Source organism: Arvicanthis niloticus, chromosome 2, assembly GCF_011762505.2.
Source record: "Arvicanthis niloticus isolate mArvNil1 chromosome 2, mArvNil1.pat.X, whole genome shotgun sequence".
NCBI lineage: Eukaryota > Metazoa > Chordata > Mammalia > Rodentia > Muridae > Arvicanthis > Arvicanthis niloticus.
In genome coordinates, this window is record NC_047659.1 from 99,831,397 (window position 1) to 99,849,242 (window position 17,846).

At 38.9% G+C, this 17,846-nt stretch overlaps 1 protein-coding gene across 2 annotated transcripts in view; it reads left to right on the forward strand.

Moving 5' to 3' along the window:
- Positions 1-1,309: 1,309 nt before the first annotated feature.
- Zc3h6 (zinc finger CCCH-type containing 6) overlaps positions 1,310-17,846 on the forward strand; it is a 57,656-nt gene continuing 41,119 nt past the window's right edge. For both annotated transcript variants that reach the window (XM_034495379.2, XM_034495380.2), the window contains exon 1: positions 1,310-1,746. In XM_034495379.2, coding sequence (XP_034351270.1) covers positions 1,715-1,746 — 32 coding nt within the window. In that variant the 5' untranslated portion in view covers positions 1,310-1,714. The remainder of the gene's footprint in view (positions 1,747-17,846) is intronic.

The following is a 17,846-nucleotide window of genomic DNA, read 5'->3' on the forward strand; positions in this document are numbered from 1 at the left end:
TAGGGTTCATGCCCCTGCCCGAGGGGATTCAACGAGACCTTAGGGAAGGGGGAGAAAGAATGAAAGGACAAGAGACACAAAGAATGAGAGCAAGTCTGACGTTCTGATCAAGCTCTGAAACTTTAATTTGTGGGGCAGGTTATAAAGACACAGCAAACCGGGAAGTTTGGGTGAGGGTCATTGCTTAGGGCTATCCTACTATTGTCTAAGACCAGTCCACTGTCATATCGTTATTGCCCTAGACCATCCCATTGTCATAACCAGATGTTCTTTTAAGTTCCTGGGGCCTGAGACCTGCGAACGTCCTTAACCTTGTACTGACTAGTCTTTATAGAACAGCAGGTAATTTCCTAAGGTTCTCTTAGAACAGCAGGTAATTTCCTACGTTTGGCTCCCGGCAGGTTCAAATCTTGTCAATAGCTGCGTTCAACTAAAAAATGTAACAAAAACTGATTTTTCTCTTTTCATACTTATCGCAATTGCTCTTTGAATGCACGTTATTTACACATCAGAACACCCAAAGACAAAAGACGTCATGTATTTAGGAAGATTGGACATTAAGCTTATCATTTTAATAAAAAAAGCAATTAACTTTCGTTCAGAACGAAGTATGCATTACTCATTTCAAGATTATTTCTGAAGGCCACGGACATATGAAGAAATGCAGTCTTGTTCTTATTTATGAAATACTCGAATGTAGTCCACATATAAAATGCTAACAGACATAAGGTCATATTTTAATGACCTCAATAGCTATTTTTAATCGTCGAGTAATGATTGGGTTAATTTAGTATTATTAGAAAAAGCTGCATGCCAAGCAGTCTTCCTTACACTACGGAGACATAACAGCCACAAGTTTAACGGCTTAAGGATGATTCTGAGTTCTTTCGGCAACAAAGGTTTTCTTTTTTTTTTTTTTTTTACAAAAATAACTGCCAGTCCTGAGTTCCTTTGTCGCTCAGTAATGATGGCGGGGTGCAGGGGGATAGTGTAATGGGTCCGGAATGCTTTAGACGAGGAGTCTCGCAGGAACATCGAGAAACGGGCACAGAGGACCTAGTGGACACCGCAGGCCTGCCGGGGTGGCCTGCCCCACCCGATATAACTACAGGCGCCACCAGACCGCATCCCTAGCTTCACAAGACACCAGATTGCTGCCTCCGCGGCCGCAGCGAGTGTCTTAAAAGCCCGCCCCTGGAGGTGATTGACGGGCAGTTTCCTCCAATGGCCAATGCGCTCAGCCCCGGCGGGCTGGGAGAGGGCCGCGGTTCGCGGAGGAATCTCACTTGCCCTTTAGTCCCGGGTAAGGTGTTGCGGTCGGCGCCATTTTCTGAGCCGCCTGTTTCGGGTGCCGCCATGTTGGTGAGGAGAAATCACCGTTACGGCGACTGTCCAAATCCCCGCGTCGCTGCACGCCGCCCGCCGGCTCCCACGCCTCAGCCTCCGGCGGCGAATACAGACTAGAGCGGCAGCGCCGGCAGCGCGGGGCCGTTGCCCAGTCTTTGCAGTTAGAGCCCCATCTCTCTGGCGTGGTTGTTAATAGACTGGAAAGTCTGTGTCTGTGTCGCTCACTAGTAACCGTGAGTTTTTACCACTTCGTCACCTGTCGGCGGCGGCCGGGAACAGGTGCCCGCAGGCGGCGCAGGGGTCCTCCCCGCGCCCCGCCGCCGGCCTCCAGACCTGCCCTCCAGCCCCGCCCCGTTCTTGACCAAACATGACAGACTCTGAACATGCAGGGCACGACAGGTCGGGAACCCTTCTTGTCTGTCTTTCTGTCGGATGAGAGGAGGGGTCGGGGCGGCGGGAGCGGGCCGGGGCCGGGCGCCTCCTGCATGACTTAGACGTCTCTGTGTGGCTCCATCGGTTCCGTGACGCGCACCTTCGTCCACCGCAGCAGGCTGCCCGCCGCGGGGGAGGCCGAACCGGCCGCGCCCGCCTCCCGGAGCCGGGGTCGCCGCCGCTCGCCGCCCCGCCCCCGCCGGGCACGTGCGAGCCCCCCGCCCCTGGCCCGGCTCAGTCTTCGGCGCCACGCGGGCGGCTGCGGCGTCTGCCCGCCAGGCCAGTGACCGGCGTCGGCAGCCCCGTTGGGACCGGCCCCGAAGGCTCAGTAGTAGGCCTTGTGGATGTTTGCCTCCTGCCCGAGTCCACCTCTGAAAATAAACATGTTTAGGGTTTTTTTTTTTTTTTTTTTGGGGGGGGAGCCTTTTTCCCTCCCATCCCCCAGTCCCAGGCCATGTGTCTGCCGCAGTCTTATAACCCCCAGGAAAGTGAAATGGCAGTTTTCAAATTCAATACGATAACACAAATAGACTGCAGACTTTTAGCTTTACCTGATTTCCTAGGTGCTTAAGATCATTTGACTATTTAGCTGGGATTCTGATCTTCCATTTTTAGTTTTGTTGTGCTCTGAGAGGCACGTTCTTAGCACCATTCAGTGATTTGGTGGCATTTACAGAATATAAGTTTTAAACTTCAAATTTACATTGATAACCAAATTTTTAAAGGGGTCAGAGGAGGACTTTTATTAAAACTCCTGGTGCAAAGTCTCATTCATCTGAATCCTACTTAGAATATTAACTAGAAAATGGACATCCTCACATTGTTTTGAGAGTCTCAGAGATACATTGTGTTCTAGTGTGACCCATAAGACTTAAGAATTCCTGAGTAATGTCGTATGCTTTTGATAAAGCATTGCACACAACTTCCTCCCCAAAATACAGAAGCAAAACAAAAAATCATTGAAATTTGAAATGCCAAAATATATGACAACCTTGAAAGGGATTAAAAAAATCCTAACAACTTCAATTATGTAATAATAATTCTTTAGAAAGACATCAATCAAGCATGTAGCAAGGTTTAGATAGTAAAATGTACTCAAATGTAGAAGCTTGTACTTGACATATTTTTAATGATTTTTTAAAAAAATAATACCTTTGTGGTTTTAGTGCTGTCAAATGGACCTAAAGACTCTGGTGTGATAGGCAAGTACTCTAACACTTGGCTACACTCATAGTCCAGTATTACCCTTTAAAAACATTTGAAAAGTGAGGTGCCTATAATAACGTTGAGAAGTCTATCAATAAGCCAGTGATTTGTTAATGTACTAAAATTCATTAATATGAAAGGAAATCTATTCTCACTTGTTAGTGGATAGTGTAACTTGAATATATAGAAATATGTATTTTATATAATAAACTTGTCACCAAGTTTAGAAATCAAAATAATGCTTCTAAAGAACAATGATATGGTTTTCTATTACTCTCAACCCCTTTTGAGATGTGGTCTCTTTAGTCTTAGCTGTTCTAGAACTTGATATGTAGACCAGTCTGTCTTAGAACTCAAAAAGATCTGCCTACAGAGTGCTGGACTAAAGGTGTGCACTACCATGCCTGGCTGCTATCAGACTTTTAAAAGAATTTGAGGCCCAGTGTGGCAGTACATGCCTGTAATCCAACACTCAGGCTGAGAGAGGAAGGTAGCATGTCCATGTCAGCCTGCCCTACACAGCAAAACCCTGTTTTTTTAAACAGTAGAATTTGAAGTTTTAAAATACTGACTTAGAAGTTAAAATGAAACTTTAGTTTGAAGGATATGGATTAACAGTTTTATAGGAAAAGCATATGATAATTAGCAAGAGTTTTGTTTTAAATTAGACCCAAAAGTATCTCAAGTTAGCTCAGTTTTAACATACCCAGTGCTAAGTGGTGCTGTGAATCATATATATCTATATAACCATGTATGTGAAAAGAAGTACATGGAGAAATTGCACTATCTGTCTGTGGTGAACTATATGTATAATTACAACACTCTGGAGGCCGAGGAGAATTGCTATTTGAGCCTGGGCTAAAGGAAAGAAGGAAGAAGCCCAACAGAGCAGGGGTCTACAGAAATGGCCCTCACTCTAGGAATGTCACCAGTTAGCTTTGTGAACTTGAGTTTCTTAGTGGATAACGAGGTGGTTAAACCTTACCAAAGCAGTGGGTTTTAAAAAAGTCTGCCCTGGAGTGCTTAAGTGCAGGGCATTCCACTGATGAGACTGGGGCTCAAATTTTAGAAACTCTCCCATGTAGTTATGAAATGTTAGGGAAATGTTTCTCAGTCTTATCTAATCGGACCTGTTTGATTCAAAATGAAGAACAACTCTGTAGGTAGGTTTGTGGCTACCTGTTTTTATAGGTTTCTAGTTGATTCTAAAGAACCTTGGGAGAAAATAATTTGTGGATTCCCTGCTTCTACATTATAACTTTTATACTGTAAATACAAGTTTATATGAATTACATGTGAAGAGTATATAAAATTTTGCATAGTCTAGGTATTTTCACAAAGATGTTTAAGCACTTGTGAAAACTAAAATATACATTCAGGAAAATAGTGAAATCTCATATTTATAATGGCTTTGATTTTATACAAATTAAAATAGAATTTATGGAAGGGAGAAATCCTAAATGTAAATGAAATTCATAAAATGTATTACTGCTTTAAAATTATTTTCTTGTACATGTTTTATATGGTGAGTGCTTTGTGTAAATTTGTTTACTATATTTTGAAATACATACATAAATATATTTGAAAAATCACCTTTTGAAAATATCTATTTGGGAGTCATGTGTTCTTGGTGCACACCTATAATTCCAGCACTCCAGACACTGAAAGAAGAAACACTGGCATGAATATAAGACCAACCTGAGCTATATAGTGAGACCCTGTCTCAAAACAGCAAACAGTTCCCCCAAAACAAACAAATAAAACTATCTAGTTGGTATGCTTTCCTTTAATATTTTCATGCCTGGAACAAAAAGTATTCTTTTTATAAGGTATTATCAATATTAATAATGCCTATAAACTTGTAGATATATAGAATGTTAGAGTTCTAGTTTCTAAACATAAAGTGGAAAGAATTGAGAAAGTTAGAGGTATAATCCCCCTTTCACTCAGTTCTCTTTCCTTCACTTCTTTTTTTTTTCTTTTTAAAAAAGATTTATTTATTTTATGTATATGAGTACACTATAGCTACCTTTAGACACAACAGAAGATCCCATTACAGATGGTTGTGAGCCACCATGTGGTTGCTGGGAATTGAACTCAGGACCTCTGGAAGAGCAGTCAGTGCTCTTAACCACTGAGCCATCCCTTCATTTCTCCAGCCCTTCATATACTTCTTTCAGGCCTAACTTCACCCATCTAACTTTATCCTTCAGTTGGATATTAACTCAGTTAATAAAAGTTTGTTATGATGCTTGATATCAAACCTATGGCCTCATGCATGCTAGACAAGGGCTCTATCTTTGAGCTATACTCCCAATCCTGCAAGCAATTGCTGAAGGTTAAATACAGTTCCTGCCTCAGACACTTCTACAGCAGAATGGAAAGATAAATGGAATCCTAGTAACTATTAGAGTTTTCTAAATTATGTTAATGGTAAAAAGTTACTCAGGGCCTGCACTGGAGGAAAAGATTTTAACATGAACCTAGTATAAGACTTTAGGGTTTATTTATTACTTGACAGGACGTATGGATATTTTCCTTGAGTTGAAGGTTATTCTTTGTTCTTTATGAATAATTTCATCTTTACTTCCCTCCTTTTTAGCTTTTTCTTCTAAAGCAATAACAAGACTCCAGCTAATCAGAAGGGTAGTGGTTTAACAAGTTTTCCTAGGTTGAAAACTTGACCAAGAGACTGCACCGGAGTTTGGCCAAGTACTGTCAGAGGTGTATGTGGAGAAAGCACAGGGAAATGAAGTGACACAGTAGGGTCAGACATAATGAAGGTCTTAATGTATAGACACTGGGAACTACTTGGAAAAATGAGGAAAAGTCTTGAATAAACTTAGGGCCAAACCCATCCCTAATGGGATTTGGAGACCACATCAAAATTTTTAAGCAGGACAGTGGTGATCAGTTGGTATGTATGCTACCTGAGGGCTAGAAAAAAGCAAGCTATAGGAAAGAGAAGGCTTTTGAGTTGTTTTTGGTAAACATTAAGAATGTAATATTTAATAATTACGGTCTACACATGGAGTATGTAGCAATAAAACATTACTAATATTTTCTTTGGAGAGAAATAACAAAAAAATTAAATATTAGATAAGCATTTGAGAGTGAGGTGAGTTCTGTGGGATGTTTCTATTTTTAGTAGGGTTAAGGTAACCACTTAATAAAAAAGTTATTTGTCGAAATTATGAAATAGGAGAGGAGTTCAGACCCAGGACATTTGTGGAAAGGCTTCTACAAATTCCAGATGGGGATGGTAGGTTTAAAAAAAGCCAGGACTCAGGATGAGCTTGGTAGGATTAAGGGAAGAATGAGGAAGTGGAAGCAGTGTGGCCAGACAGGTTAGTAAGCAAGGGAGGTAGCAAGAGAAGCACAGCTTTTGGTGCTGTCCAAAGTCCTCAAGACATTGTAAGGACCTTGAATTTTCCTGTTCAGTGATTTGGGAAGCACTGAGGTATTTGGACAGAGGAAGACTAGGATCTTGCTATAGGAAAAGAGGAAAAAGCAACTCCTGCAGTAATAGTTGATATATCTGTGTTAGGATATGATAGAACTAAGTTACATTATCTGGTAGTTGAAAATGGAGCATAAGAAAGAACAAGCCTAGAGTTAGGATAGACATCTAATAATTGGCCATGACTCAGACACAAAGCAAGATGCATGAGTTATTTCTTAGTTAATTCTTGGTAGAATTAGAGGTATCTGAGATGTTAGTTGAAATGATTAAGATTAACTGAGATATAAGTGTTGTAGACCATGGAGAAAAGAACAGTGTTTTTTAAAAACCAAAAGAGGAGAAAAAAAAAAAAAAAAAAAAAAAACTTTCAAGGACGTGAGAATGAAGATCACAGCCCTAAAAGAAAGAAAGAGGTTCCAAAAAGTCCTTTGATAGACATTGTTCTAGGTTAAAACCTTTTATTACTGAACTAAAAGGTGCTATAAACTGGTGGCCTTCAGCCTGAAAGTTTGAATGTTTGTTTGATTAGATGATTTTTCCCCCATGTATTGGAGATTAAACCAACAGCCTTTTACATGCTAGGTATGTGCTCTACCACAGAGTTAATGCCCAGCTTGTTTTGAAACAGCCTTGTTTGAATACATTTAAGATTTGACTTAATGTTTTCTACTCTCTATAGTCCTTTATCAGTACTGCATATACAAACTCACTACCCAAGATGTGCTTTGTTCGTGTGGGTAATCTGGTTAGCATTTTTAGCTATAACTGGAGGTTTTTTTTTTTATAAAGGCTTTCCTTTATAGCCCTGGCTGTCCTGAAACTCCCTGTGTAGACCAGTTTGGCCTCAAATTGATAGAGATCAGCCTGCATCTGCCTCCCTAGTGTTGTAATTAAAGGCATGTGCTGGCAATTGGAGTCTGTAACCCTTTGCTATGTATTAAACCAAGGTTTCTCCTGGACAGATGGACTGCCTATCTCACAGGGATAGCTGACCTTGAATTCATCAGATCAAGCCTTCATGCCAGGTCTGCCAGCACATTGCTTTGTGACTTTTTTCCAGAGTAACTTTTCAGAGTGACCCTGCTTTATCAGTTATTCAGGGTCAGAAGCTGACTCACTTCAGAGCAGTTTAGATTCAGAAATGCCAACATTGTCAATAACAATCACTTACTGTATGAAAACTAGTGTCTTATTGTTTCATACTGTTTCATCATTTAATCTCACAACAACCCAAGGAAAAAAGGTCGAATTATTAGTCTTCTTTTTCAAAGATGAGAAAGCAAATATGAAGGGTTTTGGTTTTTGAAGACAATATTTCTTTGCGTAGCCGTGGCTGGCAAATATGAAGATTTAAAGTTCCCAAAAGCACTGAGCAAATCAACAGGAACCTCAGTAATCTAACTACAGAGCCTGTACTTTTATCCGCACTATCAGGAGAATGTATATACGTAAGAATATCAATTTATTTCTGTGAAGACTAGATGTTTGCATCAGAGAGTGTATTCTCTATATAGAATGCTATGTAGAAAACTTAATATAAAGTTACCCGATGAATAAGAGCGTGATATTAGGACAAGAGGATTGGTTGTATCTGATTGATAGTTTTTTTGTTTTGTTTTTGGGTTTTTTTTTTTTTTTTTTTTTTTTTTTGGTTTTTCGAGACAGAGTTTCTCTGTGTAGCCCTGGCTGTCCTGGAGCTCACTCTGTAGACCAGGCTGGCCTTGAACTCAGAAATATGCCTGCCTCTGCCTCCCAAACGCTGGGATTAAAGGCGTGCGCCACCACTGCCTGGCTCATGATTGATAGTTTAATGGCATTTGTCTCTAATGAAGTGATGTTCACATCTCAATAATGTACCTGTCATGCACTTGCATAAAGGATATCTTTCCTCCCAGGCCTGTGGCAGTGCCCACATTTGCCATTGCAGTTCTTTTTCATTGCTGTCATTGCTGTCATTGCTCTTTCTCCTAAAAGCAATTCTTTGCAATGCATGCTAATATCTTAAATTTAGTTCTCATTTTTTTTAAACTTTTATTTATTTATAATGTTAACACGATTTTTCTTTTTTTAGATTTATTTATTTTATGAGTACACTGTAGCTGTCTTCAGATACACCAGAAAAGGGCATCAGATCCCATTACAGATGGTTGTGAGCCACCATGTGATTGCTGGGAATTGAACTCAGGACCTCTGGAAGAGCAGTCAGTGCTCTTAACCACTGAGCCATCTCTCCAGCCCCTAGTTCTCATTTTTAACTTGGTCCAACTTAATCGGTTATTGTTTAATATTTTGGCTTTATGGTTGGTTTCTCTTTCTTTCTTCCTTTCTTCCCAGATATTCTTATTCTAAACACATACACACACAGGTACACTGGGGGGATGATTGAGTTCTGGGAGATGTTACTTTACTGGTGTGAATACATATCAACCAAGATTATCATAATTACATGACTTTAACAAAAACAGTATTTACTCTTGGCAGAATAGGCTTCTACTATCACTGACTTTATAAATGCTTTCTTTTGAATGTTCTGGCTTACCCATTAATACTAGAGATACTGATACTGATTTAATACTTAAACTTTCACTAATCATATGTATATTTTAAGTGAAGAATAAATGACTAAAGCAAATCCTGTGTAGCTTTTAAAGAGTCTTAAGAGAATTATCATTAGAAATGTACCATAAAACCACAGTACAACTTTATTCCTATAAAGTTGACGCAAAACAACCTAGATTTGACTTCTAATAATCCTCAAAGTTTTACATGAATCATAATTTATAATTCATATATCACTTCATTTCAGAGTTTAGGAGCAGTCTGTATAGCTGACTGAGAAGCATGATCTGTCTGTGGCATTTAGTTTCACTACCTTTTCCACTGCTTTGAAATTATGATTACTCTGGTATCATATACAGAAATTATTAAATTATAGATAATTCTGTTGTAATTATTTATAAATTCCTCTTTAATGATATGTTTGACTAAATAGTAAAATGGAAACTTCCAGTTAATCAGACTAATTATCTTTATAATACATTTTAAAGAAAGTCAAATCAATTAAGTACAGCAAGTAAAGCTGCATTTTTAGCTATAGAAAATAGAAATTCTGCTATTGTATGAATGTTTCAGCTTCTTATGGGAATTAATTGAAAATTCACAATTTTGTTTGTTTGTTTGTTTGTTTTGAGACAGGGTTTCTCTGTATAGCCCTGGCTGTTCTGGAACTCACTCTGTAAACCAGGTTGGCTTAGAACTGAGATCTGCCTGCCTCTGCCTCTGCCTCCCAAGTGCTGGGATTAAAAGCATGTACCACCACTGCTAGGACACAAAAATATTTAATTCCCCTTATGCTTAAGTTTTTAATTACTACAGGCAGTTGAGAAATGTCTTGGAATACTTGCACATCTATGTGGGACTGAGTTCTAGGTTTTGACTTGCTATGTCCTTAAAATATATAATTTTATCTTAAATTTTTATTTTGTATAAGCAAATCAAGCGCAAATGAATACTCCATTGTCATAAGAAACACCTTTGTGGTTTGGTTGTACATATATTGCATCAAATGCCTCTTTAGTTTTTCTGAATGACAAAGTGTGAAAAACAATAGTCAACCAAAGCAGAGACTAAAGCCATTATCATTACTGTGGTATAAACATACCTCTAGCATTTGTGGAAAAGTAGGACCAGTTCCATTTCCTCATTAGAAGTTATAGTGGTCTCATTTAAAAGTAAGTCATTATAGTACAGGAAAGATTTTTTTTTCAGCACTGCTCATTGCTAAATTAGCCCAGTGGTTGGTTTTAATACATACACTAGAGTCATTTTTACTTGAGGTAGTAGGACATCAGACAGTTGGAAGAACTTGTTTCTTTTGTTGTTGTTTGTTTTTATGACAGGTTATCTGTGTAACCCTGGCTGTCCTGAAACTCATTCTGTAGACCAGGCTGGCCTAGAACTCAGAGATCTGCCTGCTTCTGCTTTCTGAATGCTGGGATTAAAGGCTTGTGCCACTACTGCCCAGTTAGAACCTGTTTCTTATAACCTGATCTTGTATATGTATATACCCACACATACAAAACAAAAACAGTTGTGTTAAACAAAACTTTAGAAGTTTTCCTTATGAAATTTTGAGGTGGCGATTGGTAAAATTTCAGTAAATAAGAAAGATTTTCATTCCAACTTGTACCTAAAACAACTTGTTAATTTGGAATATTCAGATACTAACAGGAAATCTAAATGTAATACATGTTTATGTTTACCTTACTATACTGATTAATTAAAATGCAAATGATCAGGCAGTTTCTAATCATGTGACTTGCAGGAATATCAGAAATTCCTTGACAGAAGCAGAATTAGAAAAAAGTACATTTTAATTGAAAACGTAAGCCAAAATATAAAGTAGAACATTTTCTTAAACAAAAAAGGATTCCTATCATACCTTCATATCATATGGTCTTAGTACCTCAAATTTACAATTAATGTAGCATCAGATGGTGGATATAATGAATACTTACAGAACTAATGGCCTTTGTATGTGTTACTAGGTGACAGGCAGTCCACTCTAACTAAATAAGGGAAATTTCTTGTTAGGTTCATTGTTAGGGCCATACAACAAAGATTTCTAGAGAATTGCTGTGTGAAAATGTAGGGGAAATTATTTGATGGAAATTTTTTGTGGATTTCTACCTTTTTCAGTTTGTACCAGAGAGTCTAAATGAACAGAGTCAAATGAAGAATGAAAATAAATTAAATCTAGTTTAATTGGATATCTAGTTAAATATAAAAATCCTAAAAAATATATAAAACTATTAAGTCTCAAAGAAGTTAGCAAGGTAATTCACAATTTTGATTTATTTACATACTACTTGGTTTTGGTTATTACAAAACTAGTTAAGGCTGGGTGATAGTGGCTCACACCTTAGTCCCAGCACCCAGGAGATAGAGGCAGTAGATCTCGCTAAATTTGAGGCTAGTCTGGTCTACATAGAGAGTTCTAGGACAACCAAGGCTACATAGGAACCCTGTCTCAGAAAACCAAAACCAAACAAACAAAACCCCTAACATTTGAGGAGTGTAACTTTGAAGAATAAAAATAAATTTTTCTAGAATAAAGGTACAGCTGCATTTCCCTCACTTCCCTCATTTTTTTGAGATGTAAGTTCAAGTATATATCTAAAGGCTTGCTAGGTGGTGACACAAAACTAATCTCAGAACTCAGCTGAGGCAAGAGGTTGCTATGCATTTGAGTCTAGCCTAAGCAACATAGCAAGTTCCAGGCCAGCCAGGACTATATAGGTTTTTAAAAACAAAAACCAAAACAACAATAAAAGAACACAGAGATGGGGGTGGGGGGAAGCACTGGGGACAGAATGAATGCAATAGCATCTTTGTAATCCTAGTGCTGGGAGACAGAGACAGGGTGATAGCTTGCTAGCCAGCCTAGCCTACTTGGTGACCAATGAGACCCTGTTTCAAAAAGAAAAAGTAGACGGTATCTGAGGAATGACATTGGAGGTTGTCTTGTGGCCTTCACACCCATGTGTAGACATGGGTTTGCATACCCCATTCTTACATGAACACAGTATTCCAAACTAAATAAAAATAAAACATTGTAGAATAAAAATATACTTTCTTAGGATAATGGTACAGCAGTATGTCCCATCTACTTTCTTGCAAAATGAAATGGGTCAGGGAATTTGGCATTAATAGATACTTTGCTATTCAGAAGCCAGTTTTTGGAAACACATTTGAATAAAGAGTATGCCTCGCCTCCCTGTTTTACTGAAGGTCCTTTTATCTCTTTTAGTTACTTTGAGTCTTTGTAAACATCTTTATAGTTCTGATGAACATTCCATCTTCAGTTTTGTTACTTTGGAGAGACTCTGGGAATACAGTCATTCAGACAGACTTCTGCTGAAGTTGTCTTAGTATAAGACAGAATGTGTTTAGGAACAGACTATGAACTTGGTCTGTCCCAGCTTCATTGCACTTTACCTGTACCAGATAATTTTTTATTATTATTTTCAGAAGGGAAATAAGGAAAATTTCTTGTTAGAATTCTTGCACTTAGATTTATAATTTCTCCTGACATAATACATTCTATTCAGATATGTATATTTCAGAGAAATCACAACAAATGTAAATAAATGAAAAAGGCAACTCCTTAGAATCCTGTAACTCAGTTCTTTTATTATCATCAGCATAAGTATTCTGCCTTAGAGGCCTCCATTCCCTGACAAACACTGAAATAACATGAGGATTGTGTATAACATGTGACCCAGTAACACTAATCTGGCTTCAGTTTTATAGTGTGTTGCATGTTTTACACAAAAGTTTTGCTTATTTTTGTCTGCAGAGATCCCTTCCTATGGCTCTGTCTCCAGCTGTGTCACCTAGACTGCTCTGACAGATGGCTTTATTCTGTGAAGAGCACATTCTCGTAGTTGCTTCCATGTATTTGGGTAGTTTTATTTATTGTGTGATGTTTTTTAATTGCCTGTCTGACCCATCACCAGATTAAAAACTTGATGAGGAAGGCTGGGTAAAGTGATTGCCATGCAAGTATGAGGATCATAGTTGGGATCCCTAACGTCCAAGAAAATGCCCAGTGAGGCCAGCCACCTGCACTATCATAGCTGTGCTTAAGAGGCAGAGACAGACTCCTGAGAGCAAACTGACTAATCAAGATTAACTGAATCTAGGGAGCTTTGGATTTGGGTCATACCTTGCCTCAATATTTAAGGAATTAAGTCATAGAAGAACACACACACACACACACACACACACACACACACACACACCCCAGAGAGAGAGAGAGAGAGAGAGAGAGAGAGAGAGAGAGAGAGAGAGAGAGAGAGAGAGAGACTTCCAGAGGGGGAAAACCGCATCTTGTTTTGTTTTATCCATACTTGAGAAGGTACTGAGTAAACCACATTGTTAAACTGTCAAACGGCTTTTATTAAGTTGGAGAGAAAAAAAATTTATATAGTTTTTAAAGAATTGTTGCTCCAGGTGTTGAGTATTTCATCCTTCGATTAACTCAGAACACTAGACAGGTTTGTTTGTTTGTTTGTTTTGGTTTTTCGAGACAGGGTTTCTCTGTATAGCCCTGGCTGTCCTGGAACTCACTCTGTAGACCAGGCTGGCCTCGAACTCAGAAATCCGCCTGCCTCTGCCTCCCAAGTGCTGGGATGAAACCCTGTCTCAAAAAACAAACAAACAAAAGAACCCAAAAACAACAACAACAAAAAGAAGCCATTCTTGGATTAACTCTATTTCTGGGAGGCATTGAATTTGCAAAACCCCTACCTCAGCTTCCCGAGTAACTGGGACTACAGGTCTATACTACCAGGACCAGATAATTAACTTTAGCCCTTAGCCTCCATGTAAAGTAAGCTTGCTTAGCCTCATCTTAAACTTTGGAATTTTAACTATATTTGCACATTTTATAGTTTGTTTAATAAGACTTTATAAATGGCAACAATACAAATGTCACTAGAGCTTTACTAAAAGAAGGATTCTAGGTATTAAAGTCCGAATTGGTTCACTTAGGAATTACAAAATTGTCACTTTCTTTGATTTATTTTTTAAAACCACAAGATTGGCTTAACAAGGAGATCTGAAATATACACATCAGAACTCGGTTTGAATAGTTTCAACCTCTTTGATCCTCACTCATGTAGATACAGAACAGAAAGTTACATACCCAATGTTTTATGGCATAGGTCCTTTGTAGGAATTCTGACTTAAAAGCCTTGCTTTATCCTGACTGAGTAGCAGCAGCACATTTTGTTTTGTTAAGATTTACTTTTTTATTTTGTGTATATGAGTACACAGTAGGTGTCTTCAGACATACCAGAAGAGGACATTGGATCTCATTACAGATGGTTGTGAGCCATCATGTGTTTGCTGGGAATTGAACTGAGAATCAGAACCTCTGGAAGAGCAGTCATTGCTCAAAACCACTGAGCCATCTCTCTAGCCCCACCCTTTTGTTTTCCTGTAACTTTTTGAATGTTATTTTCATTTTTTCTGTGTGTTTTTTGTCGGCATGTATGTGCACCATATGTGTGCAGTGCTCTCAGAGTCTAAAAGAAGGTGCCAGATTCCCTTGGAACTGGAGTTACAGATGATTGTTAGCTGCTATGTGGGTGCTGGGAATTGAACCCCATTCCTTTGGAAGGGCAGTTAATGCTCTTAACTGATGAGCCATCTCCCCTATAAAAACAAGTTTTTATATCACAAAAGAAATAACAGATTGCAGTTACATAATGTGACTCTGGAGAGCAGGTGTTGACAAAGTATAAGACAAAAATAACTGAGTGGGGCTTGGAAAGATGGTGCTCACAGTTAGGAGTACTTGCTGCTCTTGCAGAAGACCAGAGTTTGGGTCCCAGCTGGGGTCTGACACCCTCTTCTGATCTCCACAGGCAGGTGTACATTCTCACAGATATACATACATAAAGACAGTAAAAATAAATATTAAAAATAACTCCACCTATCATACGGATACACTAAAAGGCATTTAAATGGAGAACCAAAGGAAGATTTCTCCCTCTTCAGTATAGGTCAGATGTCAGAATTTGTTCCATGTCTGCTTTTGATAGGCATATTGTCTTCTTTTGGTTTGTGTACTGGCTGATTTTGTGTGTGTCAACTTGACACAAGCTGGAGTTATCACAGAGAAAGGAGCCTCCTTTGAGGAAATACCTCTATGAGATCCAGCTGTAAGATATTTTCTCAATTAGTGATCAAGGGTGGGAGGGTGGGAGGGCCCATTGTGGGTGGTGCCATCTCTGGGCTGGTGGTACTGCTGCGTTCTATAAGAAAGCAAGCTGAGCAAGCCAGGGGAAGAATCCAGTAAGTAGCACCCCTCCATGGCTTCTGCATCAGCTCCTGCTTCCTGCCCTGTGTGAGTTCCTGTAATGACTTCCTTTGGTGATGAAGAGCAATGTGGAGATGTAAGTTGAGTAAATCCTTTCCTCCCCAACTTGCTTCTTGTTCATGATGTTTGTGCAGGAGTAGAAACCCTGGCTAAGACAGACTATTGATTGGTGTGTGAATATACTATTGCTGTGAGTATTAACAACAGTAACTTTTCTGTGTGGGTGTTCTACACAGCAAAATGCACTAGCTGCATTGCAGACAAGAGCCCTAGGGCTCCCCTGTTTTCCTGTAAGCATTAGTTAGATCAGTTACTTCAGATTGGTTTGTTGTGTTTATAGGGCTACACAGTTTTTATTTGCATTTTTAGTAAGGTTTTAGTTAATAAAGCTTTTCAAGTTACATGATCTCATCCAAAAAGATAAATGTCCTTTCAGATACTCCCAGAAACACATGGTCTCTAAATTGAGGAGAAAATATTTAAGAATGGTCTATTCGTTGAATTGTTACATAGTGTTTATATTTAACAATTACTGATCAAGCTAGGGATTGAGTAAATATGTTACTGACTGAGCAAGTAAAAGTAACACAAAAAAATTCTCAGTTATTTGTGGTATAGAAATACTTTTTACATAAAATTAAGGGAAGTTTTCAAAAGTTGTCATGGGACTTCGGAGAGTGTTAAGGTTATTGAAAATTCATTATATAGACCATATATTTGTTCTAAGTTTCATCATAAAAGAATATTTATTTGGACTGATTTAGGCTTTAACAGACTCTGAGATAGGCTTGAGGAATAAATTAAACAATACAGTTTAAAAAAAAAAAAGGTAAAAGTTGCCACTGGGGACTGTAGAAATACTCAGAGGTTAGGAGCATCTTACTGCTCTTCCAGAGGTCCTGGGTTCAACTCCTAGCACCCATATAACAGCTCACAACTGTCTATAACTCCAATTCCAGGATCGAACACCCTCTTCTGCTCTCCAAGGGTACCATACATACATGTAGGCAAAGCACCTATACATAAAATTAAATCTTGAATAAAAGTTTTTAAAATTAAAAATCCTCATAGACATAGTTTGAAAAGTAATACTGCAAACTAAGTGGCTTTGAAAAGGTCTAAGACCATATTAGAGGATGAGGATGAAGGCTGTAGGTCTTCATTAGAACTCTCTGGTAATTTATAAAGAGAGAATTCAGTCCTTAAGACCCATGTGGTGGAAAGAAGGAATGGGCCAACTCCTGAAAAGTGCCTTCTAACCTCCTTATACTACTACACACTCATACACAACGTTGTTTTTGTTTCTGTTTCTGTTGTTTTGTTTGTTTTTACTGTTTTAAGAAAGTGAGAGCCGGAGAGCTGGATCAGTAGTAGAGTATATACTGCTCTTGTAGAGGACCCATGTTTGGCCTGACATCCTCTTCTAGACTCACAGCGCCTGCACTTAAACTATGCATTTACCCCCACACAGACACACATAATTAAGCAAAGCTAAGCATGGTGGCACACACTTTTATTCCTAGCACTCAGGAGGCAGAGGCAGGCAGATCTTTGTGAGTCCAGTGCCAGCCTATTCTACATAATGAGTTCCATGCCAGCCAGGGTTACATAGTGAAGCTCTCTTTGAAATAAAGATGAACTATCCAGGATATAAATTTCAAAGGTCCAAATCTAGGATAATACAAGAACTCTAGCTAGGTAGCACAGCCTCAGGATGACCAGTCAGTGGTTTTGCTTGAGTGGAGATAACCGGTTTAAGTATGTAACACAGTAAGTTAACCTATGGCTCGATCAAGAGTTTGTCTGCATTGAGGCAAAAGGTGAGAGTAGACCCAAACAAGTTATGTGTCAAGCATGCTGACAGATCAGTAGAACCAACTTACTACATGGAGAGCAGCTTAGCATCATATGTTCAGCTTGTCCCCAGGATAATGCTGAAACTAAAGGAGCCTGATGGTAAACAGCACAGGGCTGGGGACATTTTGTAGCTGAGGAACTATTTGCACACGGTGCTAAGCAGTTTTTCTTAAACTTGAAGTTGTACTTTGAGGATCAGGGAAGGTAATCCACCCTTATTGGACCTCAGAAGGTAGATGAGAAACTGCCTCATAGGAACCTCCAGCAAAATCTGAAGATGGATGAGAAAGAAGTTTCTGGCATCATCTCTTACTGCCTATCTTTCCATATTTTATGGGATCATGGGCCATGCTGTTGAGGTTCAGGCTGCCTGTGGTTCAGCCTTTCTTGTGTAGTCTGTGCAGTCATGGAAGGTCAAAAACACCAGCACAGAGCAGTGTCCTACCATGCCATTCTGGATAGGGAGAAATGACAGCATGAACTAATAGAGACCATTAAAGGAAAATATTGGTTAAGTACAAGTTTCAAATATTCACATTTCAAATATTGAAGATTCACATTATTTGGGGAGGATCCAGTCTCTGTCTCTGTTCCTGCACTGTAAAGAAACCTGGCAGTCACTTGGTACATTTTTTAAAAGTCTGTTTTGTGGTG